The following is a 27,440-nucleotide window of genomic DNA, read 5'->3' as shown; positions in this document are numbered from 1 at the left end:
TAGGGAGTGCTCACACTCCTGGACTAATCCAGCTAAATATGTCCTCCTAATGTGGCAGAAGCTTGACCGAAAATTGCTGGATAGCGGTAGTTTAATAATATGGCCAGCAATAAGGGCAATCCAAATCGCTGCCTCCTTGAAATCAAAAAGAAAGAGAAAAGAAAACAAATTGGCACGCAGTATATGACTAATATGGTTTAGGGTGGCAAAAAGGTATATGCCACCATTCATCAGACCAAAAGTATTTGTAACAATTGCCAAACAGTGAAGCGGACACAGATTGGAACGCTAAATGATAAGATAAGAAGTGCTTTGAGAGTATCATTAAGGTTACTACCCGGCAAGGAAGGACCAAAATGTGAGGAAAAATTAACATTGTGACTACATAGAATTGTGCTAGTATCACAGAATTAAAGTGCATGAGTATAGGAGAAAAAAGACCTCCATTTGAGTGTTTCAAAGGTGGTAAGATAGTTTCGAGAATGGAAATACAGAGACCAGCATGCCCGGAAATGAACAGTACCAGGCATTAAGTGCAATCCACAGCAAGTGAAGGAGATAGTTATCCAAAATGTCCGCTGCAGTGGCAGGCTTCCAATAGTGATACTTACATGTTACAGTGTCAAAGCATATGTAGTTGCGGTCCAGCAGGCAACGCCACCGTAGTCGTGACCTGCTGGTACCGTCCCGCAATAAATATCTGGTCCCACCGGAAGTGATGCGGTCCTAACCGACCTTGAACGATCACTTCCGGTGCGGGCGCCATTTTACAACCCCGTCCCGCGCATCCGCCAGGGGAAGAGGCGGAGTGAAAGGACAGGATCGCCATACATCCGCCCAAAGAGGGGCGGACTCGGGGACCAACATGGGAGGAGGCAGTATAGATGGAAAACGGCCTCAACTCACCAACCCCGGCTTGGCGCCCGAGCATCTGTCACTAAATGGAGGATCATAACCCAGCCTAGTGATTCAAGCATACATCATAACCGCGCCACTGTGAAAAATAATAAAGAAAAAGATTCAGTGTTTAACAATTTTATAATCATAGTCAATGAGCGATTTTTGAAATACAGGCAGTGTATATTCACAAATGTCAATACTTGTGTTGTTTATCTTTAGCCAAGTGAACCTTACCTTGAAAGTCCCATTTTTGGTGTATCCTATGCATATATACGGACATCTTGGGGCTAATATAGAGTCTGCTTTATTGGGAACACCTGTCTTTTCTTTACCTCAAAATGGCACTCAGTAGTTTGTATGGCCCACACGTGCTGGTATACATGCCAGACAACATCGGGACAAGCTTCTAATGAGACAATGGATGGTGTCCTGGGGTATTTCCTCCCAGATCTGGACCAGGGTATCACTGAGCTCCTGAACAGACTGAGGTGCAACTTGGTAGCATCAGATGGACCAAAACATGATGCCCCAGAGGTGTTCTATTGGATTTATGTCAAGAGAGTGCAGGGGCCATTCAATGTATCAATTTCTTCATCCTTTAGGAACTGGCTGCATACTCTCGCCACATGAGGCCGGGCATTGTCGTGCACCAGGAGGAACCCAGGACCCCCTGCACAAGCATAGAGTCTGACAATGGGTCCAAGGATCTAATCCCAATTCCTAATGGCAGTCATGTTGCCATTGTCTAGCCTGAAGAGGTCTGTGCGTTCCTCCATTGATTTTCCTCCCCAGACCATCACTGACCCAACACCAAACCAGTCATGCTAAACAATGTTACAGGCACCATGACGTTCCCCACGGCTTCTCCAGACTCTTTCACGTCTGTCACATGTGCTCAGGGTGAATCTGCTCTCATCTGTTAAAAGCACAGGGCGCCATTGGAGGACCTGCAAATTCTGGTGTTTAGTGGAAAATGCCAATTGAGCTTCACGGTGCTGGGCAGTGAGCACAGGGCCCACTAGAAGACGTTGGGCCCTCAGGCCACCCTGGTAAAGTCTGTTTCTGATTGGTCAGAGACATTCACACCAGTAGCCTACGGGAGGTCATTTTGTAGGGCTCTGGCAGTGCTCATCCTGTTCCTCCGTGCACAAATTAGCAGATACCTGTCCTGCTAATGGGTTAAGGACCTTTTTTGGCCAGGTCCAGCTCTCCTAGAGTAACTGCCTGTCTCCTGGAATCTCCTCCATGCTCTTGAGACTGTGCTGGGAGACACAGCAAACCTTCTGGCAATGGCACGTATTCATGTTCTATCCTGGAGGAGTTGGAATGCCTGCGCAACCTCTATAGGGTCCAGGTATCGCCTCCTGCTATCAGTAGTGACACTGACCCTAGCCAAATGCAAAATTACTAGTGAATAACAGTCATAAAAGATGAGTAGGCGAACATTTTTCAATGGCCACCACCTCTAAAACCATTCTGTTTTGGAGGTCATTTCATTGGGTGCCCTTGTTGTTAATCAGTTTTAGCTGCGTTGGTGTTAATGAAATTAACAAACCCTTCTGCTACTTAAAGCGGAGTTCCGTCCGAAAATACTTTTTTCTAAATAAAAATACCCCTTTAATACTAATATATCGCCAATTACATTAACACTATTCTCAGATTACAGTACAGTACTTGATTCTAGATAATTTCTTACTTTTAAAAATGATTGCAGAGCACGGCCATCTCCGGTGTGGGCGTCTGAAGCCTCTGTGTTCGCAGCTTCCTGATTTCCCTGCAAGCTGGCTACCCAGAATGCCGATCGCAATCTTGCGCATGCGCTGTAGATTTAGAGGAGCGGCCGGCCATGCCCATTGCCTCCTGGGATTGATGACACACATCTCCCAGGACGCAATGCGAAACCGGAAGTGACGTCCGTGGCCGTGGCCGCAGAAGGAGGAAGTGGGGCAAACAATGCTCTAAAATAATGTAAGTGATCAAAAAAAAAAAAAAAAAATGATAGCCCAATTCATTTTTACAAACCATATCACTGCTGAAATCTCTTAAAGCGGAGTTCCGTCCACAAAAAATTTTTTTTAATGAACATACCCCCGGGACAGTCAGGGCTAGTACATTCCACAATGGCTAGCCTCTGATCTGTCTCGGTTCGCACTTACCTGCAAGAAGAAATACTCACTTTTAAAATTTCTTCTCCAGCGCTGCCATCTCAGGTGTGGGCAGCTTGAAGCCAGCGCGATCCTCTTCTGCGTCCTCTTTGGTCCCACGATGCACTGCGCCAGCCCCGCCGTCACTTCCGGGGCCGCAGCGTCATCCCTGCACAGCTTCTGGGCATGCCCAGAAGCTCTTTAGCAAGGTATGACGGCGCCTGCACCGGAACTGACGTTGGGGCCGGTGCAGGCGCATTGATTCCTGGGAGCGATGACCTTCAGCTCCCAGGAATCATTGCAAAGCGGAGGTGACAGCGCGGGCCGCGCGGCCAAGGGAGGAAGTGGAAGAAAGGTGAGTATTTTTTTCTGCAATTACAAGGTAAGTAAAAAAAAAAAAAAAAAATCGTAACTTCCCATTTCTTTTTCAGGTGACAAATAGCATACTTGCCAACTGTCCCTTTTTTCCTGGGACAGTCTCTGCAAATAGAAGCCTGTCCCAGGTAATTTATATTGTCCCTGGAAGCGCCTGGTAATTGGGCTGCCCATAAATGTTATACAGAAGTAGTGCAGCTGAATGGGAGAATTATTCCAACTCTGCTACTTTGGCCTTAATTTTGAAATTCCCTTTTTAATTTTCTGTAATTCTCTCTATATTGAGTAGACCCTATAATCTGATAAATAGACGAGATTAATTATGCAGAGTGGGCGGAGCTTCAGGGAAGTGGGTGTGGTAATTGATAGCTGTGCTTCAAAGTGTCCCTGGACATTTTTTTTAAATGTTGGCAACTATGAAATAGGAAGTGGATGGCCGGAACTCGGCTTTAAGTTGAAAATGTGGGTGGAACTCCGCTTTAACTGACTAGATCAATACTGCAGGAGTTTAATTGACTTGATGCTATACTCTGATTGGCAAATGTTCCTTTATTGAGCGGTGTATATAAATCCAGCAGGTAAGGGGAGATGCTGTGCCCTGATCTGCCCCCAATGTTCCTTAGCCATTTACATCAGCGGGTACCTGGCTACACGTGTTTATTATTATTCTCAGTACATAGGCGTCAGCAAGGCAAGCAGTGAACTTCAGCATCAAATATTGTGTTAGCTGATCTGTAATGATATGTGTGGGTAGCACAGAGACCCGCACGGCTAGCATACAACAGGTTAACTCCAGCTGTCACTCGGCCGTGTGTAGAAGGCGTCGCTAGGGCTTTTCTATACAGAGCCAGTCTCGTATGCAAATTCACATCCCCTGATCTCTGACGTCGTATCACACCACGGCATGCCAAGCGCTGCCATTGGACGACGGGACCTGGTCTCATTGACAACAAAACAACCAGCACGCGCTATTACAAGAGTTCCGGGCGGGGCTTCCCACACGGACGGGGGCGTGTTCAGAATAATGGGAGGGGAAACCACTCAGACCCCGTTCCCGCTGCTGCAATTCGCTGAATTTCCAGGGGCCAGAGCGAGGCTTGACCCGCAACTCCTTGACGTCAGCGCTGGTTTTGGGCGGTGCTGGGGGAACATGGCGTCTCTTTGGTTAGTGACAGGTCGGTGAGTCGGAGAGAGTGACAAGGACCGGGAGGAAGGAGCTGCTCCCAGCGCGGGCGGCGTGTGTTCTGCTGGCCTTCCAGCTCCTGTATGGAAGCAGGCGAGCTGAGCATGGAGAACATGGAGACCTTAACGGAGCTGGGCGATGAGCTGACCCTCGGGGATATTGATGGTGAGCGAGGGATGGGAGAACTTTCCAGACTGAGTCATGGGGGAAAGCACAGCTCTGTGGTAGTATGGAGCCTCTGGGGGGGCACGTGTCCAATGTCCCCATACACCATACTGTCTGATTGTACCAACACCATGGGATATGAAACTTTCCAACCAGGCAGGGTGCATACTGGATGGTAGATCCTAAATGAAGTTGTACAATCAGATTGTAGTGTGTATGGTGAGCATCGGCCTGGTCACAGCTGTGTGATGCACTAATACAATCTGCAGCTTTCTTCCACTTTAATGAAATGGTGTGTTCTATACAGTTCAATAATTATTATATAATGCTAAGCCTTTGCACAGAACTTTACAACATAAAAGGCAAACCATACAGTTCCAATACAATTCCATAGCGGAGGAATCAGGGTGGTGACTGATGGGGACATATGACTGGGCATCCATGGTATCTGTCATGTACTTATCACCCAGCTATCCCCTCCCACTAAAACCTCATAGAATGAGCACAGGGCGCCATGTATTGTATGCGCTGTACAGCCGTCTATGGGGGATGGGCTCGTCTGACTTCACTTTATTCTTTCTTTCTGCTTCAAATCCCTTTTTAAACCATTAGATTGCAATGCACTTTGTATTTCTAGGTCATACACGCTTCTCCTCCAGGAGCCACCTTTTTACATTTCCTTTACTGTATTCTGTCTGAGCCAATCCGGTATCAATATTGCTGCTATGGACTAGGATAGATTTTCTAGTATTAAAAAATAAAAAAACCCTGGTAAAATGCACAAATGTGAACCGGCCCTGGGGGGTCACCATATAGGTATACTCTGCCCTAACAAGAAGGACTTTACGTTTTTTCTAAAGCTTAGAATCTACCTAAATATGAGGATCTATCTAAATAGGAGGATCTATCTAAATAGGAGGATCTATCTAAATAGGATCTACCTAAAGCTGAGAATCTACCGAAATAGGATCTACCTAAAGCCTAAATATCGAACATAACGTGGAGCTCTTTGGTGATGACAGCAACTGCTTTTTAGCCCCCCCCCCCCTTTAGTTTAAACATTGAAAACCGGTGGCCTAAACTATCCAACTGATCTGTGTCCAATCAGGCAGGCCCTTCTACTATATAGTTATTGGGAGATCTAAGGGAGATTGTACAATCAGATTGTAGTGTGTGTGGTGAGCTTAAAGCGGGCTTCCACTCAAAAGTGCAACTCCGCTGATCTGCTTCCCCCATCTCCGGTGCCCCATTTAGCACCTTTTTAGGAGGTCGGGGGAAGGGGTACTGGTTTTTGACAGGTACCCTTCCCCACTCCCTGTCCCTCGGAATTTCAGCCCCCTCCTTTTTTCCTCCGCCGCTGGGCCAATTACAAAGCGCAGCGCGTTTTGCGCATGCACAGTAGGGAACCAGCAGTGAAGCTGAAAGACTTCACTGCCGGGTTCCTTTACCCTGGATGGCGGCGGCACCCGAGAGCCAATACATAACTACGTTACGTTACTATTTAAAAGTCAGTTTTTTTTTAGCTGCTGACTTTAAATTTTTTTTAAGGGGGCAGAACTCCGCTTTAAGGCCCCTTTGACTTATGTGGACTCTTTGTTTCATCAGTTCAGTCGTATATTTCCAAAGAAAAAAACATCATTTTGTCATCTTTTTTTTGCATCCTCCAGCTAGCGTCCTTAACCACTCGAGTCCTGGAGCCATTTTTTCATGCAAATCCAGACTGTTTACCCATTTATAGAGTTGCACCAATACAGTTTTTTGTACTGGTGAATACAAGTACGGATACACTTTCAGTCACGTTCTCGCCGATATGAAGTACCAATACCATTGCGGTGTGATTTGAGCACATACAAAATGAATGGGCTCAAATCATACTTTAAAGAACCATATGCGATTTGAACAGGAATGCTGTGCGATTCCTGTCCGAATCGAATTCAGTTTCCCTCACTGCTCCTGTGTGAACCCAGGCTGAAGTCACTATGGCAAGCCTGGTTTCACACAGGAGTGGTGGGGGAAACCACATGTGGTTAGGAAAGGAATCGCATAGCATATGATTCTTTGCAGTGCGATTTGAGGCTATTCATTTTGTATGGGCTCAAATTACACCACAAAGGTATCGGTTTCTGGTGTCTGAGCATTGCTACGAGTGCAAATGTTTAGTATTGACAACGATACTATTTTCTTGCAAATATGCACCATGTTCGTTAACCATATCGGTGCAACCCTAACCGATTTACATCCATTTTCCTTAGGATCCATTTTTTTAATGGAAGAAAAATAAGGCTTTGATTCCAAACAACGGATGTTGATGGCAGCAGCCTGCTATCCCTGAACTTGATGATGATGCTGGTCTATGTATTTAGAATCTGTAGATCGGGGCATGCTTAGAGCTGAGATCTAGTCTGATATTGATCTAGGCTTTCATTTACAGCGCAGCTGTGCAGTGTGCTTGTATTAGGCATAAATATGTGTATATGCATTAATATAAACTCTGCTGCCATCAACAATATCTTGGCATTTAATTACATAGTTAATCTGGCTGAAAAGACACAAGTCCATCCAGTTCAACCAACAAATGTGAGATTTTATTGTTTACCCTAAGCCCTCATTTTGAGACCTCTGTTTGATGTGTTTTTAGGGGTGTAGTGCTATTTATGAGCTTTGTTCGGGTGCAGAATTGGCCTCCTAGGCTTTTATTAGGGAAGCACCTGAAAAACATGCACTCCTATTTTAGTCACTCTTGTCAAAAATGCCCAATTATGCTTCAGATGTAGCTCATGTACCTATTCATGTAGAAGTATGGGATTGGGCTCAAATGTGAACAGGGACAATGTAAAAGTATGGGATTGGGCTCAAATGTGAACAGGGACAATGTAAAAGTATGGGATTGGGCTCAAATGTGAACAGGGACAATGTAAAAGTATGGGATTGGGCTTGTTTTCCTTACGCTAGAAAACAGTGAGTGTGAATTGGGGCTAAAGATTGCAGGCTGTGTGACGTCCCAGAGCTTGAAGGCTGTGTGTGATGTAAGATGTTCCTGGAATGTGATTAGCATGTGACATTGGTTAAATTCCCACTATTTCTAACTCTTCCAATTTGTAATAGATCATGCATCTATAAAAGTAGGCTTAGATGATAGACGACTTTCAAATATTCTTTAGCGCTTTGTATTGAAACTATTTATAGGAGCAGAAAAGACGTCAGTAGTTTCATTCATAAGCCGGGAAGGTGACTCACTAAGGTGGGTGCAGTTCAAATTGGTTGTCACATGAGGAAATTTGCTGGGCTGGTAGGGGAGTATGTCATTAGTGATTTTAGAGTATAATAGAGAAAGGTTTCACTGGCTTTTTATGTGGTGGTTGTTATTACAGCCATTTATTTGGCGGCAGCAATTTACACATCACTTTACGTATTGTACATGCACATCAATCCCTGTCCTCAAATTGCTTACAATATAAGGTCCCTGTCCCACATATATAACAGGGTCAATTACAGTATCTCACAAAAGTGAGTGCACTCCTAACATTTTTGTAAATATTTTATTATATCTTTTCATGTGACAACACTGAAGAAATGACACTTTGCTACAATGTAAAGTAGTGAGTGTACAGCTTGTATAACAGTGTAAATTTGCTGTCCCCTCAAAATAACTCAACACACAACCATTAATGTCTAAACCGCTGGCAACAAAAGTGAGTACACCCCTAAGTGAAAATGTCCAAATTGGGCCCAATTACCCATGTTCCCTCCCCGGTGTCATGTGACTTGTTAGTGTTACAAGGTCTCAGGTGTGAATGGGGAGTAGGTGTGTTAAATTTGGTGCTATCGCTCTCACTCTCTTACTGGTCACTGGAAGTTCGACATGGCACCTCATGGCAAAGAACTCTTTGTTGATTCTTCACAAAAAATTTGAGGATCTGAAAAAAAGAATTGTTGCTCTACACAAAGATGGCCTAGGCTATAAGAAGATTGCCAAGACCCTGAAACTGAGCTGCAGCACAGTGGCCAAGACCATACAGCAGTTTAACAGGACAGGTTCTACTCAGAACAGGAAAAAACAAGGGCGACAGGTCAGGAATTGGTAAAAGTAAGAGCAAAATTTATTCTGAGACACTTGCATAAAAGAAATCCAGCATCGACAAACAGGAGCTCAGGATGAGGGTCCCCAAATCGTGTGGTGCTGAGGGGCGGTGTGGTTCGCATGCATCCAATGTAGGGCTGCAACGACTAGTCGATGTAGTGGACTACAAAAAATCATTGACGTGCGTGAAAGGCATCGGCGCGTCAACACGTGACGTCACACGCCCCCTGGCCGGCCGCAGCGCCACTTTAGAGGACCGCGCAGCTTGCCAGATCAGAGCAATACCTGTAGGTAGGCGGGTGGGGAGGCCCTGGAAGCCCCAGCTGTCACAATAGACTCGGTCGCATCCTCCGCGAGATCCCAGCTCTCAAACCACAGCGGCGCAGCCAATGATGTCACGGCCAAAACCCGCAGCCCGCCCCTTCCGCAGCCACAGGCCAATGAGAGCTGCCGGACATCAGCGTGAAGCCCACCCGGAGAGGGTACCCAGTCCCCGGTGAGCGTCCATTCACAGAGCTGGACCGCAGATATCCTACCAGCCCCGCCCACTAGTGGAGATGGCAACACATCGCTAGGCGACACACCCACCGCCCGGACACACCCACCTAACAAAAGCAGCACATGACCCCATCCACTCATCACTGCAGAGATCTGGAAGCTGACCATTTCCCATGGCAACGCCAGTCATTGTTCCACTACAATTTTCAACGCAGCATGTTGACATTGGAGCAGATGTAACAATCACCTGGGCCATGCATCCTCCAAAAAGCTGACTACATAACATACAACCTGACTGTACAACCGCACTGTAACGAACTTGAAGGAGGTTGTACAATCTACTAACTATGTAGAGCAAGTACCTGTCTTGAGTTGGATACCAGAGTGATTGGGTAAATTAAAAAAAAAAAAAAAAAGTGTGTTTTTTTTCAAAAAAAAAATCATACTGCCCCCAGATGGCTGCAGCACTGATCCAAGCTGCATCTGTTGTCTGCCACCTGAAAGACCGAAATAAGCTTAACAGAGTTGTAAACCCTCTTTATATAAAAAACAACAAAACATGCTTATACTTACCTGCTCTGTGCAAAATGATTGCAGAGCAGCCCTGATCCTCTTCTGGGATGCACTACTGACACTCCGGGGCCCTCCTCAGGTGCCCCCACAGAAAGCCTTCCATGGGGGTACCCGTGCAGGCTTGTTCCCGAGATCCCCTGCTGCATCCAATGACAGACAGCGGTACTTTGGTCCACCCCCCACATCACTGGATCAATGGCTCCTGCTGCTATCAATCTGTCCAATGAGTAGAGGGAGCAGCTAGAGCCCCTGCGCTCATGCACATTGCTGGATCGGACTCGTGAGAAAATGGGGGAACCTGCAGCACAGAAGGTTTATCACCTTAAGGCATTAACACCACTTTATGACCATGTGAAGGAGGCCTGAAAGCAAAGCAACAAGCTAGAATAGCTTATTTCTTGCTCTAGAAGCTCCCCTGCAACTGTGTGCAGGGTCCCCCAAAGCCTCTAAGGCCCCTTTCACACGGGCAACCTCTGATCTGCATTTCAACAAGGGATCCGCTTGTGAAATCCCTTGCTAATCAGAAAATAAAGAGGTCTCTGTATTAATTACAGGATTAATTAGCTAATCAAAAAAAACACTCAATTAAGCAAAAAAAATAAAATAAAAATAATCATTAGATTAGTCGACTAATCGTAAAAATAATCGATAGATTAGTCGACAGACAAATTAATCGTTAGTTGCAGCCCTAATCCAATGACAGGTGTGCCCCCGGTGTCCTGGGATGGAGGTCGGCTTTTGCTCTTTTACCAATTCCTGACCTGGCGCCCTTGTTGTTTTTTCCTTAACCTACATGTTTGGAGGGATTCCTCACCTCGTCTAGGAGCTGGCGGTCTTTGCATCCCTATCCATTTGGACTTTCCACTTCCACCACAATGGAGACCAACACATCCCCACTGATCTACCCTGGACATCCTATTGAATTTTCACATCTGTGGACAGGTTTTTGGATTCTTTTCTATGACTATGTGCAATTGCATTTTGATCATGCAGTGAGCGCTAACCCATCGATCTAGGTCGGTGTAGTATTTGTCTACTCAGAACAGGCGTGTGCACTCAAGAGGTTGAGTGCACACGCTAAGCGTCATATCCAGAGGTTGTTTTTGGGAACTAGACGTATGAGTGCTGCCAGCATTGCTGCAGAGGTTGAAGGGGTGGGGGGTCAGACTGTCAGTGCTAAGACCATACGCCGCAAACTGCATCCAATTGGTCTCTATGGCTATTGCCTAGAAGGAAGCCTCTTCTAAAGATAATTCACAAGAAAGCCCGCAGACTAAGGACATGGATTACTGGAACCATGTCCTGTGGTCTGATGAGACCAAGATAAACCTATTTGTTTCAGTTGGTGACAAGCGTGTGTGGCGGCAACCAGGTGAGGAGTACAAAGACAAGTGTGTCTTGCCTAGAGTCAAGCATGGTGGTGGGAGTGTCATGGTCTGGGGCTGCATGAGTGCTACCAGCACTGGGGAGCTACAGTTCATTGAGGGAACCATGAATGCCAACATGTACTGTGACATACTGAAGCAGAGCATGATCCCCCTCCCTTCGGAGACTGGGTATTCCAACATAAAGACCCCAAACACACCTCCAAGATGACCACTGCCTTGTAAAGAAGCTGAGGGTAAAGGTGATGGACTGGCCAAGCATTTCTCCAGACCTAAACCCTATTGAGCATCTGTGGGGCATCCTCAAATGGAAGGTGGAGGAGCGCAAGTTCTCTAACATCCACCAGCTCCGTGACGTCATCATGGAGGAGGGGAAGAGGACTCCAGTGGCAACCTGTGAAGCTCCGATGAACTCCATGCCCAAGAGGGTTAGGGCAGTGCTGGAAAATATTGGTGGCCACACAAAATATTGACACTTTGGGCCCAATTTGGACATTTTCATTTAGGGGTGTACTCGCTTTTGTTGCCAGCGGTTTAGACATTAATGACTGTGTGTTGAGTTATTTTGAGGGGACAGCAAATTTACACTGTTATACAATCTGTACACTCACTACTTTACATTGTAGCAAAGGGTCATTTGTTCGGTGTTGTCACATGAAAAGATATAACTTTACAAAAATGTGAGGGGTGTACTCACTTTTGTGAGATACTGTACAGAGCGACTGTATCTGGGTCATTTGCTGTAGATGCTAAAAGAAAAAAAAGAAAAACCTTGCCAGCTCACGAGTCCAGCACTGTCTTCCTACAACCGGAAGTCTTCACAACTTTTTTTTTTTTCTCCAATGCCACCCTCTTGGATTTGAGAGCCAGTGATCAGGAAGTGAGAGCTTGTTAACAAATCAAAGATGGCACCCTGTGTTTCACTGCACGTGTATATGCCATCTTGGGTTTGAGAGCTGTAGACGTGATTAGAGAGTGGCTGTCAGTTCCCAAATCAAAGATGGTTGTTGAAGCATCACTGCCCACGCATGCGCTGGTAGACTGCAGGGAGAATGTCCTGAAACCTACTGGGATGTGTGAGGTGTGAGGCTGTGGGCGGATGTGCCAAGTGTCCATAGGACCAGCAGAGGCAGACGTGGAGCGAAAGTGACGTAGAAAGGAGCGAGTCCCAGTTTCTAGTGTTGTAACTGAAGTTTTAAAATTGTAAGTGCATTTCTTTTTCAATAAATTATGTATAATTGATGTTATCCTATTATGATACCAATAAAGCACTTCTGTTTTGTAAGAAAAACAAACAAACTGCACAATGGCACGTTTTTTATGCTCCTTCTTTAACATGAGTATGGCTGCGTAAGCGGTTCAGACTCTTTAAAGCAACCATAACCTGAATGTACTGGTGGCAGTATACAGGATAGACTGAGAGTCCCTAATGGACTGGAGGCTTTGAAGTGTCCATAATTCAGAGCAATCTCATTGGATGATCTACCGGCGCTATTCCCATTGATTGGAGGTGAGAGTTCTGTGCGCACTGGTGAGGTGATACAAGGCGTTTAGGAGCACAATTTTATCGGATTTGGTGGAGGGCGTTTATGAGCACAGAAGAAGTTTCATTTGAATAATACTGGATGCATTTGTAGAGACTTTTTTTTTTTTTATTCTATTTATATTTCGCGTTTAGCAATTAATGTTCACAGATTGTATTAAGTACTGTACACTGAGTTCATATAGCGCATTTTATTTTATGGTACACCTTAAGTACTGGTCTAATCACTACTAGTTTACACAATACAAATTTTGTCTATTGATCTGAAATCGCTTGGGAATATATTAGGGCTGCAACTAACGATTATTTTCATAATCCATTAGTTGGCCAATTATTGTTTCGATTAATCGGATAAAAACCTCCACAAAAAAAAAGGTCGGTGTATAATTTAGTTAATATTCCTAAATATATGCAGTGGTAAATCTAAATATCCAGCTATATAGTTGGATATTTAATCCACTCTGAGACAGATATATGTATTAGTACGCAAATATGTGTAGCGCTATCCAAGCAATATGTGTTCAATCAAATTGAATATCAAAAACAACATATTTGAACTCAATCAAATAAATGGTTTTGCAATGATACCATCATAAATAATATTAGCAAGTCCATATAGAAAAAAACAATCGATCTCAGTGAAAAAAAATGAAAAGTGAAGAAAGTGTTGGATAGAGGAACCACAAGTCCCAGCAAATGACTACCACTCCGTTTCTGTTGCTGATTAGAAGGGATAGGGCACCTGTGGAGGATCACCCAATATCCAAAAAAGCAGTTTGCCAGATGATGTTGGTCTCCCAACTTAATGGATAGACCTCAGTAGGCTTAATTGGTATTATAAGGAAGTTCCCCAGGTGTAGATCGATGTAAGTTACAATGGTTCAAATCCGGTATTCAGAGGACATATGTATATGAGGAAATGATAGGGACATAGCGTAATACCGTAAAAACATATTTATTAAAATCAAAGTGTTCCACTCACATGTATATTGCCATAAACAGACAGGTATCCATAAAGTTTAGAAGCTCAATGTGTTGCGGGATCCCTGCAAACATTCACAGAAGGCCAGCTCTGGGGGCGTGGTTGCGTCACGTCTGACTCCACCCAATGCGTTTCGTCATAGGTTTGACGTCCTCAAAGTCTAATCTATCAGCCTCCACCTTCTCTGGGTTCAGATGCTGATCTTCCCTGCACAGAGCCCTTAAAGTGATTGTAAGCACGGTATATAGCAAGGTAAAAAAAAACCTCTGCCTTTTTAGAATCACTTGGGTTCCTTCTCTTGCCCAGGACTACATTTCCCATGAGGCATTGCTCCTCACACATTCACAAGTTCCCTGCCATCTACTGACATGTGTAGACGGTGTACTGACCTGTATGTGCGTTGCACTGTATTTTCTGATATGTAAACAAATAGTGCATTCTGTATGCAGGACAACTAATCGGCCGACCGATTAATCGATTACGAAAATAGTTGACAACTTTCCACTTTGGCAGGGGAAGTCCTTTCTCCCCCTGTATTGGACAATGGTTTCCATGGATGCTAGCCTTTCTTAGTGGGAAAGTGTCTTGGGCACACACTCGGCTCAAGGAGTTTGGCAGACTGGATTCCTCCTGAGTCTAATCAACATCCTGGAGATTTGGGCGATCAGGCTTTGCCTGTCCCTGTGGTCGGATCGTCTGCATGGGTTCCGGTAAGAGTTCAATTGGACAATGCCATGGCTGTGGCATATGTCAATCCATCAAAAAGCCACAAGCAGTGCCCTAGCAGGCTCAGCAAGTAGCCGGCATCTTAAGGTGGGCAGAACGATATGTTCCAGCCCTCTGTGCTGTGTACATTCCAGGGGTGGAGAATTGGAAGGCGGACTACCTCAGTCGACAGGCCTTGGAGCCGGGTGAATGGTCTCTTCAACCAGAAGTGTTTCAACAACTGTCTCTCCGGTGGGGGACCCTCAAAGTTGACCTGTCGGCCTCTCATTTCAACTGGAAGGTTCAGAGGTTTTTGGCAAGATCTCGGGATCCTTTGGCCGATGCCGCCGATGCTCTGGTGGCCTCTTGGGGTCACTATTGTCCGGTTTATGCCTTTCCTCCACTACAACTTCTGCTGAGACTTCTGCACAGGATCGAGGCAGTAGGGATTCCAGTCTTTCTTGGTATGCAGGCCTAGTAAGGCTGGTAGCCAATGCTCCTTGGAGGCTCCCTCTCAGAGACGATCTTTTCTCTCAAGGACTGATCCTCCATCCTGCTTTACTGTCACTGGCTTTAACGGCTTGGCTATTGAAAGCCATGTACTGAAGGACAGAGAGTTGTCGGATTTGGTAATTCCTACGCTGTTAAAAGCTAGGAAATCGACTTCAAGGAAGGTTTATCATCGAGTTTGGAGGGCGAACATTTCTTGGTGTGAGTCTTGGGGGGGGGGGGGGTTCTTCCCGTTCCTTTTTCTGTGTCCTGTCTGCTGGAGTACAATAAGGTGTAGATTGTTTGGCTCTGGCCACCATCAAGGGCCAGATTTCTGCTTTTGGCGGTATTTTTCCAGTGGGCGTTGGCTGCAAATTCCTTTTGCTCACACTTTCGTTCAGGGCGGTTCACCATTTGGCTCCTCCGTTGAGGTCCCTGGTACCTCAATTTGGTACTGTCGGTGCTTCAAAAACCACCTTTTGAAAATATTCATGAACTTCCTCTGCTCATTCTATCACAGAAGGTTGCCTTCTTGGTGGCTATTACTTCTGTGTGCAGGGTGTCAGAGCTGGATTCTTTGTCCTGCCGGTCACCTTACCTGGTGGTTCACAGGGACAAAGTGGTGTTATGACCCTGTCAGGCGTTCCTTCCTAAGGTCGTCTCGGGTTTTCACTTAAATGAAGACCTTGTGTTGCCTTGTGTCCCAAGCCAAAACATCCTAAGGAAATTGCCCGAACCATATCCAGGGAATGTAAGGAAATCAGGGTGTACCTGGCGGCGACTGAGTCTTCGGAAATCGGATTCTTAGTTTGTCCTTCGGGTCCAGGCACCTGCATCATAAATCTGGGAAACCAGCAGTAAAGTTTGCGGCTTCACAGCCAGTTTCCTACTACACATGCTCGAGCCGTGCTGCGCTTTTGTGAATGGTCCCATCATTTTCTGGGGCCTGTAATGTGTCCCAGAAGTGGGAGGAGGGTGGGGGTGCTGAACTTCCGACCCCTGCAGTCAGTCAAGTCCAGTGAGGACGGGGGGCATGGCTTACCAGTGCTGTGTGTGTCTATGAACGCACATAGCCTGGGTTGGGAGCGCATGGTGTGGCTGAGCCGCTGTGTGTGTGTGTGTGTGTGTGTGTGTGTGTGTGTGTGTGTGTCTATGAACGCACACAGCCCAGCATTTTGCAAATGGAGCGGACAGCTCTGTGCAATACTTTTTTTTTTAGTTTTTTTTCCTTTTTAACCAGTAGTTCGATATCAGTTTTTGCAGATGACACAAAATTGGGCAGGGCAATAACTGCACAGCATGAAGCAGATATCCTACAGAATGACCTGGACAAAATAAGAGTGGGCAACGACATGGAAAATGAGGTTTAATGTGGAGAAGTGTAAGGTTTTGCACTTGGGGACTAAAAACCTAAAAGAACAATACACGTTAGGGGGGGAACCCTTAGGGGAATCAAAAATGGAGAAAGATCTGGGAGTCTTGGTTGATGATAGACTAGGCAACAGCATGCAATGTCAAGCGGCAGCTGCCAAAGCCAGCAGAATATTAGCATGCATAAAGAAAGGGATGTATTCCAGAGATAAGACTATAATCCTTCCACTTTATAAAACTCTGGTCCGACCGCATCTGGAGTATTCTGTCCAGTTCTGGTCGCCAGTCCTCAGGAGGGATGTGTTTGAGCTGGAGAGAGTCCAGAGAAGGGCAACTAAACTGATTAGGGGATTGGAGGACCTTAATTATGAAGAGCGTCTACAATCGCTTGATTTATTTTCCCTAGAGAAGAGATGTCTGAGGGGGGACATGATAGCAATTTATAAATATCTCAATGGGGATCTCGGCATAGAAAAACAACTATTCAGTCGAAGGGATTGCATGAGGACTCGAGGGCAAACAATGCGATTAGAGGAGAAGCGTCACGCAACGTGGGGGGTTCTTTACTGTTAGGGCTACAAGATTGTGGAATTCTCTACCACAAGAGGTGGTTTCTGCGGGAAGTATGGTGGCTTTCAAAAGACTCTTAGACGTACATCTCAAGGATCAGGACATTAAGAGCTATGTGAGATGATTACAGCCACACACACCTACACAGGTTGAACTGGATGGACTATTGTCTTTATTCAACCTCACCTGCTATGTAACTATGTAACCACTTGCCAAACAGCCGCTGTAGTTTTACTACGGCAGGTCGGCTCTGTTACGGGAAACAACGTACCTGTATGCCGCTTCCTGTAGCAGATAGTGGTGGCACGTGCCGATTGGCTAGAGGGTAAGCAAATCAGCGCTTCCGGTGGAAGCGATTTCCGTCAGGCACCTGTGACCGCTCCGTTATGGAGACAGAATGACAGTCTGCCGATTGTAAACAAGGCAGACCACTGTTCTGCCAGTGAATAACACAGGGATCCTGCGTTCCTCCTATTTAGGAACATATGTCTCTGTGTTCATCCAGTGAGTAAATCCCCTCCCCCCCCCCCCCCCCATACAGTCAGAAGGCATCCCCATGGCTCACGTTTAACCCTTTGATCGCCCCAGGTGTTAACCCCTTCCCTGGCAGTGTCATTAGTACAGTAACAGTGCAAATTTTTAGCACTGATAATTGTAATAATTTCACTTATCCTCCTAAAAGTGTCTGTGTGCCGCAATGTTGCAGTCCTGCTAAAAATCGCTGCCATTACTAGTAAAAAGAAAAGAAAAATTATCAATCTTTCCCCAAGTTTGTAGACGCGGTAACTTTTGCGCAAACCAATCAATATACACTTATTGGGAGTTTTTTTTTTTTTTTACCAAAAATATGTAGCAGAATACATAATTGCCCAAATTGATAAAAATATATATATATATATATATATATATATATATATATATATATATATATTTTTTTTTAATTCTTTTTTTATTGGGAATGTTTTATGTAGAAAGTAAAGTTTTTTTTTTTTTTTTTTTATTTTTTTTTTTCAGAATTATCGCTTTTTTTTTTTTTTACAGTGCAAAAAATAAAAAGCGCAGAGGTGATCTAATACCACCAAAAGAAAGCTCTGTTTGTGGTAAAAAGAGAACATCAACTTTATTTGTGTACTGCATTGCACGACTGTGCAATTGTCAGTAAACGTAACCCGGTGCCATATCGCAAAAAATGGCCTGGTCATTAAGGGGGTAAAACCTTCCAGCCCTTAATTGGTTAATGAAAAAAAAATTGCTTTTACAGTCACTTTAAGTTAGGGACATGCCCGAGAGGGAGCAATTTGCTATTTTTGTTCAGCCTGTACATTACAATTGGCTTCCTGTAGCTGCTAACTTAATAATAGAACACATGCCTGTTCAGGCATTTAGCACCATCCTCAACTGGGCCAGTTCTTCATTAGCCTTCAGGGAGCATCTTAGCTTGTGGCTTCAGAGCTGGTGGCCCATAGCACATATGAGCCATGCTGCGCTTTGTGAAAAGACGACTTGCCAAATGTGGCAGAGGAAGGTGAGAGGAGGACTTAAAATGGAACTTTTTAATTGTTGGAATTTACATGTACTTGAAGTTATGTGTGAAGTCTGATGGGGCAATCAGTCAGTTGGCTTTTTATATCTGATAAATTGTTTAAATGGTTTAAAATAAACTATGTATCCTCAAATGTTTTAAGATAGTTTTACGTCTTTTGTCTGTTTTTAATACAGTGTACTTTTTTTTTTTTCTTCCAGAGATGCTTCAGTTTGTTAGTAACCAAGTTGGAGAATTTCCTGACTTATTTGAAGATCAGCTATGTTCCAGCTACCAAGGAAGTACTGGGATGGACAGCACTTTGCCCAAGACTTATAACCAGGTCCAGCCACAGAACTTCCAGACGTCGGTACCACAGCCTGCTGTAGTGACTGTAAAGGCTCCTGTTCAAGCTGTTCCCCAGAGGACCGCTCCTCTCCTTCAACCACGACCAGTAGTCCAATCCCCTCCTCAGCCTCATTTGCAACAGCAAACAGTCATGTTGACACCAACATTTAGCACCGCTCCCCAAACTCGAATAATACAGCAGCCGCTCATCTACCAGAATGCTGCAACCACAAGCTTTCAGGGTACAAATCCTCTAATATTTTTGTGTTGTCCTATTTGTTTAAAATCATGCATTCATCTAGTTCAGGGGTCTCCAAACATTGTAAACAATGGGTCAGTTTACTGTTCTTCAGACTTCCTCAGAGGGGGGGGGGTTGCAGACTGTGACCATTGGGAATAGAATGGCCAGTGGGAGAAATTGTGTCCCATCATTGGTGTCATTAGACCCAATTGTTGGTGTCATTGGGAGGAATTGTGCCCCTTGGAGGATAATGCCCTATTGTGGGTATAGGTGAATAAAACAGTACTCCAAGAGCCTGATAAAAGAAATCAAAGGGCTGCAGTTTGGAGACCACTGATCTAGTTGGTAATGTGTCATATACTTTGGATTGCTTGACTTGTGCATACCTGTATTGATATCTACCCATATTGGGATCTTAAAGTGGGAATACAGGTATAAATTAAAAGAAAATTTAAATATACAAGCCTAAAAACATAAATTCGATATATTGCAGCTAATTAGTCCTTTGAGGTAGCTGCATTAGTTTTCTTACCTTGCACAGTACAGGACATGAACAGTATTCATAGACTCTAGGTTATAGGCTGTTACTTTTAGGTGTTTTTAGATATTGGCAATTCTTTTGTACATGTTCCTTGGGCATACTGCTATAGACATACCCCACTCTAAGGCTATTGTTGAAGGTCATGGCCCTCTTCTCTCTTAAGGCAGCCATACATGAATCAAAGTTCAGCCAGCTCAACAGGTACCAGCCATTAATCCATGTATAGGCAGGCTGGTTTTACAGAATCAGATCTACTAATAGACTTCTGTACAACCAGTCTGCAGTGTTTTTGCCAAACAATCAGTGCTGCTGGCTATGGGGGGGGGGGGGGGGGGGGGCGGCTTCCCTACTGTCAGAACACATAGCCACAAGGTGGAGTCATTTCCCCATCCACCTTTAAAGTGTGGATAGGGAAATTTTGATTTTTTTTTTTTCTTTCCCATTCAACCTGCTGGTTGAATAAAAAAGAAAGCAGATTAAAGCCAGCTTTACAGAAAAGTTTTTCTGTGCTTAACTTTATTCTTTTTTTTCCTTTTTACTTGGTCTTGCGATTAACACACTTTGTCGCTGGGTGGCTATGCTCACTTCTGCACTGTATGGAGCCATATAATCCACCCTGGCTGGATTTAGAGTAAGCTTGCTATGGCTGCCTATTGTTCATCACCATTTACTTAGGTGGTGGGGAGATTAGTCGTTTATAGAGGGAAGATAACATTTTGTTAGGCTTTCATTTCAATTTACAGGAAGTGACAGCAACTCTTTCTGTATTAGCTGAAATATTCTTAGCCTCACAAAAGAAAACCTATGCATCCACTGATTTAGGTACTGGTAAGCTGCCATATATAACCTTTTTGATTTTAGGGTTAGTTGTCCTTTTAATGGCACTTCTTGCTTGGTCTTTGTGCCCTTCATATTACTTATCCAATGCAGTCTCTGTTGACAAAGCCACAGAGTGACAGATGGGGTATTAAATATTTGATCTGTTGACAACATTATGGGTTTTTGAGCATGCTAATATTGGTGGACCACTGAAACTTGCTCAGCTGGCTACTGGAAATGGAGTGGCATTAATGTTACATGCCAGTAACATTGATCACTCATACCAGACCCCTCCCCCCCCCCCCCCCCCCCAGTCCAGCTAGCTTGGACTTGGGACACAATCAGGGCTGCTGTCAGAAATCAAGGGACCCTGTATGGCCTACCTGCAAGGCAGGGGTGTAACTATAGGGGGTCACAATTGCGACCCGGCCCCATGCTGCAAGGGGCCTGTGCGGCTCCCCTGTCACATTTCTCTACACCTGGATAGGAGGGTCAGTGGGCAGCATATTGAAAACTGATTCCGCTCCTGCAGCTGCTAAAAGCCCAGCAGAAGCCAAGAGGAAAATGGAGGAGATTGGTTCTCCTATATGCTGGCCCTCCTATCCAGCCTGGTGCTAGTTGTATCCACAATGAGTCCAGAGGCAAGCAGTCATCTGTACCTAGGACCCCCAACTCTGGCTCCCACTTGTTTTCGGGAATGGTAGGCGAAATGCTCAATGCCCTGAGGCTGCCCTTGCCTGGTAAGCCACTAGCACAATCTCTGTTACAGCAGATTCCTGAGTAAAAATACATAGTGCACTTCCCAGTGAGTATAGTGTGTCCTACTGACGGTCACCCTGCCCCCCCCCCCCCACACCCTCATGCTGCCAGCCTCATACAGCCCTCCACTACCTCCTTCCCATCATGCTGTCCCCTTTCCATTATAATGCCCCCTCCTCCCATCACCCTGCCCTCCACTGCCTCCCCCATACTGCCCCCCCCCCTCCTGTCACTGCCCAGGTACCCTTCTTAGAGGGGGTAGCTGCATTAGTTTAGCTTCATCTGGTGATCTGGCCAGTAAGTCAGTTATTTTTCAACAAAACAAGCTATTCTACAGAGTTAGCAGTTAGAGGGATATGACGAACCATCTCTCACTGACAGGGGTGCTTACAAAATTCATCATTTATTTATGTAAATCCTTTTATCCCCAAAAAAAAAAAACAAATGCAAAAACAAAAAAAAAAAAAAAAGGTTTGCTGTAACTGATAAGGTGTTAGCGGGAGCATGGTGGTGGGGAAGGGGGGAGCTGCAAAATGCAGCTTCGCCTGTGTAGACAAAAATCCATGCACTGCCCCTGTATCCGGGATGCTTTCAGGATAGAGAGCAGGGGAAGGGGCCAGTAAATATGTAATTTACAGAGCCCTTCCTTTTCTGGATGGGCACAGTGATCGGTACCGTGAATGAATGAGAAGAACTGTACAGCGCTTTTTCTGTTCTTTCTATGCAGCTGAGACTGCAGAGCTACAGGGATGCGTGCTCAATCTTCAGAGGTTTGTTTAGACCCCTGATATCTCAGCAAAGCCACCCAACGGGGCTCCTAAAAAAAAATTGTAAAAAATGAGGAATAGAATAAAAAAAAAAGGTAAAAAAATAATAATGTAAAACTCCTGACTCTGTCCCCTGTTCTACTGACTGACATTATTCACAGTCCACATTGACACCACTGGTGTAACTACCAGGGTTGCAAAGGTCGCACTTGCGACTGGACCATGGTGTTCAGCCACCGGGACCAAAGACTGCAGGAAGGGGTCCGCTGCACAACATGTGAAAGGAATCTACTGCAGGACTCTAAAGGGTACTGAGATCAGTGGGAAGGGCTCGGAGGGAAGGGCCTAGGTCAGGGGGGCCCTTCCTGGTTGCTTGTACCAGGGCCCTGAAGCTACGCCTCTGGTGACAGGGCCTCCCTCTGAAAATATCAAATTATATTTTTGCTAAAAGACCCATTCAATTGAAAAATGCTGCTCTGCAAGCTCCCACATCCGTGTGCAAAGCATACGATTGCAGTGCACTGGTGAGGAGGTAATATTCCTCCTCGCTGTCTGTCAAATGCTTTCTAAACAGCGATTCAAAACTTGTCTGCTCTTCAGAGAGCAAAGCACATTTGAACAAGTCCTTATTTTTTATCAATTTTATTTTTTTACTTTTGTTTTTTATTTTTTTCTGGTCTGTTGGAGGGCCATTGTGAAATATCGGGGATCTAAACAGACCCTTGATGTCTCACTTTTGAGATGGAGAAAGGGACTGGGAACAGAAATTCCTAAGTCCCGTTCTATGCAGCCTCGGCAGCACTGAACAGTGAATGAATGTGAAGTGCTCTGTGCTCAGCAGCTTCCTCTTCATTCACCAACTGAAGCATAGTGTAAACAGTTTACTGATCACCTACACTGTTCATTTTAAAAAGAAAGGAGCAAGTTAATAGGACCTACTTACCAGCACCCCGCTCCCCCACCCCTCCGCTCTCCATCCAAAACAATTATCCTGTGTCCCTGCAGCAGCTGGCGGAAGAGAAGGGAAGCCAACAGTGCAGTGGGGGAGGGGGGGGGACTCGGACGGTGAGGGGTGCAGATCCAAAAAAGGTTCCCCCTCTGCATTGCATCTAGATGGAGAAAGGCGTAGAAGCCAGCAACGCTGCAGGGGGATCCACAGGACGAGTCACAAGTGTCAGCAATACTGCAACCAGCCTCCTCCTTATGAACTGATGGAGCCCGGTACAGGAGGATCCGCTGTACTGCCTTATCAGCGGCCCTGGACACAATACCTCACTTCTCCTTTCCTGCTGTACACTCAGAAAAACGATATTTCGAAAAAAAAGTGTTTAATCTTTGTTCATCACTCTGTGTATGTCTGTCTTGCAGTGCTGCAACCACAGGTTTCAAGCCTTATGACAACTCAGCAAGTTCAGCCTGTTACCATCCAGCAGCAGGTCCAGACGGTTCAAGCCCAGCGAGTACTAACCCAAACTGCTAATGGAACGATACAAACCCTAAGCCCAGCCACACAGGGCACTATCCAGACACTGACTCCAGCAACTGTACAGGCAATGACACCGCAGGTTCAGCAAGTTCCAGTAAGTTGTTGTTTTTTTTTTCTTTACCAGTTACAGACTGGGAATAGCTCTATAACCATCTCCTTGATTTAAATGCTTAACACCTTTTACCCCTGTTTTTGGCATGAAACGGCTATAGGATTCTCAAATATGACCGCTTTCCTTCGTGAATTGTGGGCAAAGCTAGCTGGTTATCACAATGCAATACAATTTAATGCAAAAGTATCAATTTGCAATGCTTATGCAAGCTACTGATGATTGATTTATACCTTAAAGTATAGGTTTTTGTAGGTGCGAGGAGCAAATTCAAAAAATGACTTGTTTTGGCTGCAGTTCTTAGTGGTATTTTTTCCAGACTGTAAAAATCAATACTCTGAAAAGCAGAAGTTTTTTTAAATTGTTTGGCTATAAGCCAAAGGAAAGTTATGCATTTTGTCTGTCATACTTGGTATAGTAAAACTGCATGCTGGTACAGATAGAAGCATATTCCACAATAAAAACCAAAAAATGTATAATCCTTTAACTTGCTATGCCTTTTTCTTGTGCTGCATTGTCTTTTTAATATTGAAAATTTTCACTCAGGATTTTTTTATATTCCATCTGTAGGTTTTGGTGCAGCCTCAGATTATAAAAACAGAATCTCTGGTACTGACTGCTCTGAAGGCAGATGGTAGTCCAATGATGACTGCTGTTCAGAATCCTTCAATCACAACACTTACTACTCCTCTACAGACCACTGCTCTCCAAGTACCTGTAAGTTATATAATGTCTATATTTATAGATATGTAGAAATTAGAGTTTTCCTATACCATTGACACTACTCTCGTTGGATACAATATGTATGAATTATTATAAATGGGTTACATTAGTAGTTTGCATGAGGCAAGGTGGGGTTGGCAAGTTTCAGTGTTGTGAGGAAGTGGTGGAGCTGTGCCCAATCAGAAAAGCCCTGAATTTTGGCCGAAATGAAGGAGCTACTAGGCTGCCGGACTTCTAGGTGGGTGCACTTTTTTTTTTTTTACAATGATTTTAAAGCCGGGGTCTCCAACCATCGACACCAGAGCCTTGTGTAGTTTTGGGTTTCCTTTTTTATTTTTTTTTTTTAACTTTTACAAAAATTTTTTTGTTTATAGCAATGTAAATCCTATACTTTCTGGAAATATGTAAATAAGAATTGGCCTACTAAGAGGTTTTGGGTTTCCTTATTTGTTCAATTTCAAATTGGTTAACAAGCTCCTGAAGGTTAAGCATTTCTGCAAAGTTTTCAGTGTATGGGTAGTGCCGTATGGGTACCTCTCGTTTCATCATCATGATGTTATTTCTAGTCAATAGAAGGATAAAGCTACAATATGGCCCCTTGGTTTGGTATTGACCTAATTTTTTAGAGGAATGCCTTGAAATCCTACCAAAGCTACAAAATGAGGCTTCTAAAAATATAATAGTCATGCTTAAAATGGTATAAAGTGTCCTGTTTTTTTTATTTTAGATTCAGCTATATTTTATTTCTATTCTCTTCTCTTCTGTGATATTTTACCTTTCACAGACGTAATGCACTTTATGGAAATAAAAATGTTTACACAGTTTGTAGGGTATTATAACATTCATGGTATTTTTATCCTTTGCAGACATTTTGCTATGTTAATAACTGAAGATATCTAGCTATTACAGATCATAATATAAAAGAAAACTATTGCAGTGGCAGATCATCAAAACCGAAAAGAAACATATTTTTTTAATAACACCAAATCAATAGACATACTGCATGAGGATGTTCTTATTTTATTTTAATACTGCATTAGAAAAATGTTAGGACTAGAAAGAAAGAAAAGGAAGGAAAAAAAAAAACGCTAGATTTTTAGTTGATTTTTTTTTTTTTTTTCTACTTCTATTACCATAACTTACAAGGAACTAATAGAGGTGGACCTAATGTAGAGGCTGATTACTTGTATTCTTACTGAAGAGCAAACATATTCTTCGTACTGCCGCTCCTCCGTATACAAATATTTAGGGAAAAAGCCCTAGTTAGCAAGTTCTACCTATGGAAAGTAATTAATGATTAATGAATTTCTCTTGGAACATTATCATAATGTTGTAGGTCAAGGTGCCTTGCATGTGACCATGTGCAGCTCTACTGTTTGCTGCACCCCAGTGCAATAATGAAAGTAAGTAGAAAGCTTAGATTAAGGAGATCCCGATAAGATATATCACAGTATGATGTAAAAAATTTTGTGCCACCTTATCCGGTATAACAGGGTGAAAGATTCTGTTTCATTAGGCAGTATGATATCCTCCCTATTAAAATATATATATATATATATATATATATATATATATATATATATATATATATTAGGGCTGCAGCTAACGATTATTTTCATAATCGATTAGTTGGCCGATTATTGTTTTGATCGGATAATGACCTTAAATTTAATTTTAATTTACTTAATATGTAGAGTTTTTAATAAAAGTTAAACTGCCTTTTTTTTTTTCCAATATCTCTATGCAGTGGTAAATATAAACTACCAACTATATGGTTAGGGAGCAAAGTCTCTAATCCACTCTGAGAATAATGGACAGAAGAGATATACTGTATATACTATTAGAGGTTGAGTTTGGTAAATATCATCAGACTCCGAGATCAAATTTTTTCAAGAAAGGAAAAAAAAAAAATAATTAAAGACTGTTTTGCTGATTTTCAGACAGAACTGAACTGTAATGTATTATGAATGACTGACTGATTCCCTTGTCCTAGGTAGGTGGCTTGATAAAAGCCTGTCACTTATGCTGGCCATGCAAAAACAATCTAAATGTGAAAGTACCAGCGCGACTAAGTATGAATTCTCACAAAAAAAAAAATCTAAATAGTATAATTAATATTAATGATCGTGGCAGCTATATCCAAGCATGTGAATCACGGCACATAAAAAGGATATATAAATAAAGTGATACAGCGCCGCAGTGGCGCTGTATCACTTTATTTATACATACAAAAACAATGTCTTCCTTCCAAAAAATTTTGAAAACATTTTCTAATCGTTAGTGGGTTCAAATTGACATTTGTTTTCGACCACAGTAACTGGAAAATTCGAAGGAGCCGAATAGAAAACTTCTTGGTCACAGGAATTTTCATAGTGTATGTGGTTTCCGTTCAGAAATTGCATAAATTTTAAAACTGAATGTTAAAAGCAAGTGACATTTTCAGACGACATTCTTTCAGTCAGTGAATGTACAAAGATTTTCGTATGAATATTCTCGCCCGAAAATCGATACGTGTTTGGCCAGCATAAGGCTCGGTTCACACCTATGCAGTTTGCTTTTCGTCCATTTCTGCAGTGCTTTTTGCTGTGCATCTTTGCACACGCGATTTTGCTGCGATTTGCATTTTGCATTTTTTTGTTTGTTTTTTTTGTTTGTTTTTTTTGGCCAATTTGTTGTTGGGCAGATTAAAAAAGGCAAATCGCGGCAAAAACACACTACATGCTTTTCTTCAGCTTCTCCATTGAAGTCTATTGAACCAAAAAAGCTCAGTTTTTGTATTGAAAAAATGCCATTACCCTTTCCAAATACGCAGCGACTGAAAAAAACATTGATGTGAACATGTCCCATAGGAAACCATGTTAAATGAACTGAAGTGTGTTTGCAAAAACGCATTGGTGTGAACCAGGCTGAAGATGTTTTATTAGCAGCAGCATGCTTTTTTTTGTATCACCTGTCATAATGGGGTTAAACTAAAATTACCCCTTTTTATAGTGCAAAAAGAGCAGAATATCATTACTAAAAGGTAGAGCTGCACGATTCTGGCAAAAAATGAGAATCACGATTTTTTTTGGCTTAGAATGAAGATCACAATTCTCTCACGATTAAAATAAAGAAGATTTTGCGAGATATTCAACCTCTGGACATTAGGTTATCAAACCAGA

At 43.6% G+C, this 27,440-nt stretch overlaps 1 protein-coding gene across 1 annotated transcript in view; it reads left to right on the top strand.

Annotated features, from left to right (window-relative positions):
• Window positions 1–4,558: 4,558 nt before the first annotated feature.
• The window catches only part of SREBF2 (sterol regulatory element binding transcription factor 2), a 90,898-nt gene continuing 68,016 nt past the window's right edge, over window positions 4,559–27,440 (top strand). Inside the window, exons 1-4 of the mRNA XM_082264879.1 lie at window positions 4,559–4,767; window positions 18,708–19,076; window positions 23,330–23,541; window positions 24,127–24,273. Of these exons, the coding sequence (XP_082121005.1) occupies window positions 4,686–4,767; window positions 18,708–19,076; window positions 23,330–23,541; window positions 24,127–24,273 (810 nt within the window). The 5' untranslated portion in view covers window positions 4,559–4,685. The remainder of the gene's footprint in view (window positions 4,768–18,707; window positions 19,077–23,329; window positions 23,542–24,126; window positions 24,274–27,440) is intronic.

The sequence above is a fragment of the Pelophylax lessonae genome (assembly GCF_965119305.1).
Source record: "Pelophylax lessonae genome assembly, chromosome: 8".
NCBI lineage: Eukaryota > Metazoa > Chordata > Amphibia > Anura > Ranidae > Pelophylax > Pelophylax lessonae.
The sequence above is the reverse complement of the archived record's forward strand: the minus strand, read 5'-3'. Positions and strand labels throughout refer to the sequence as shown.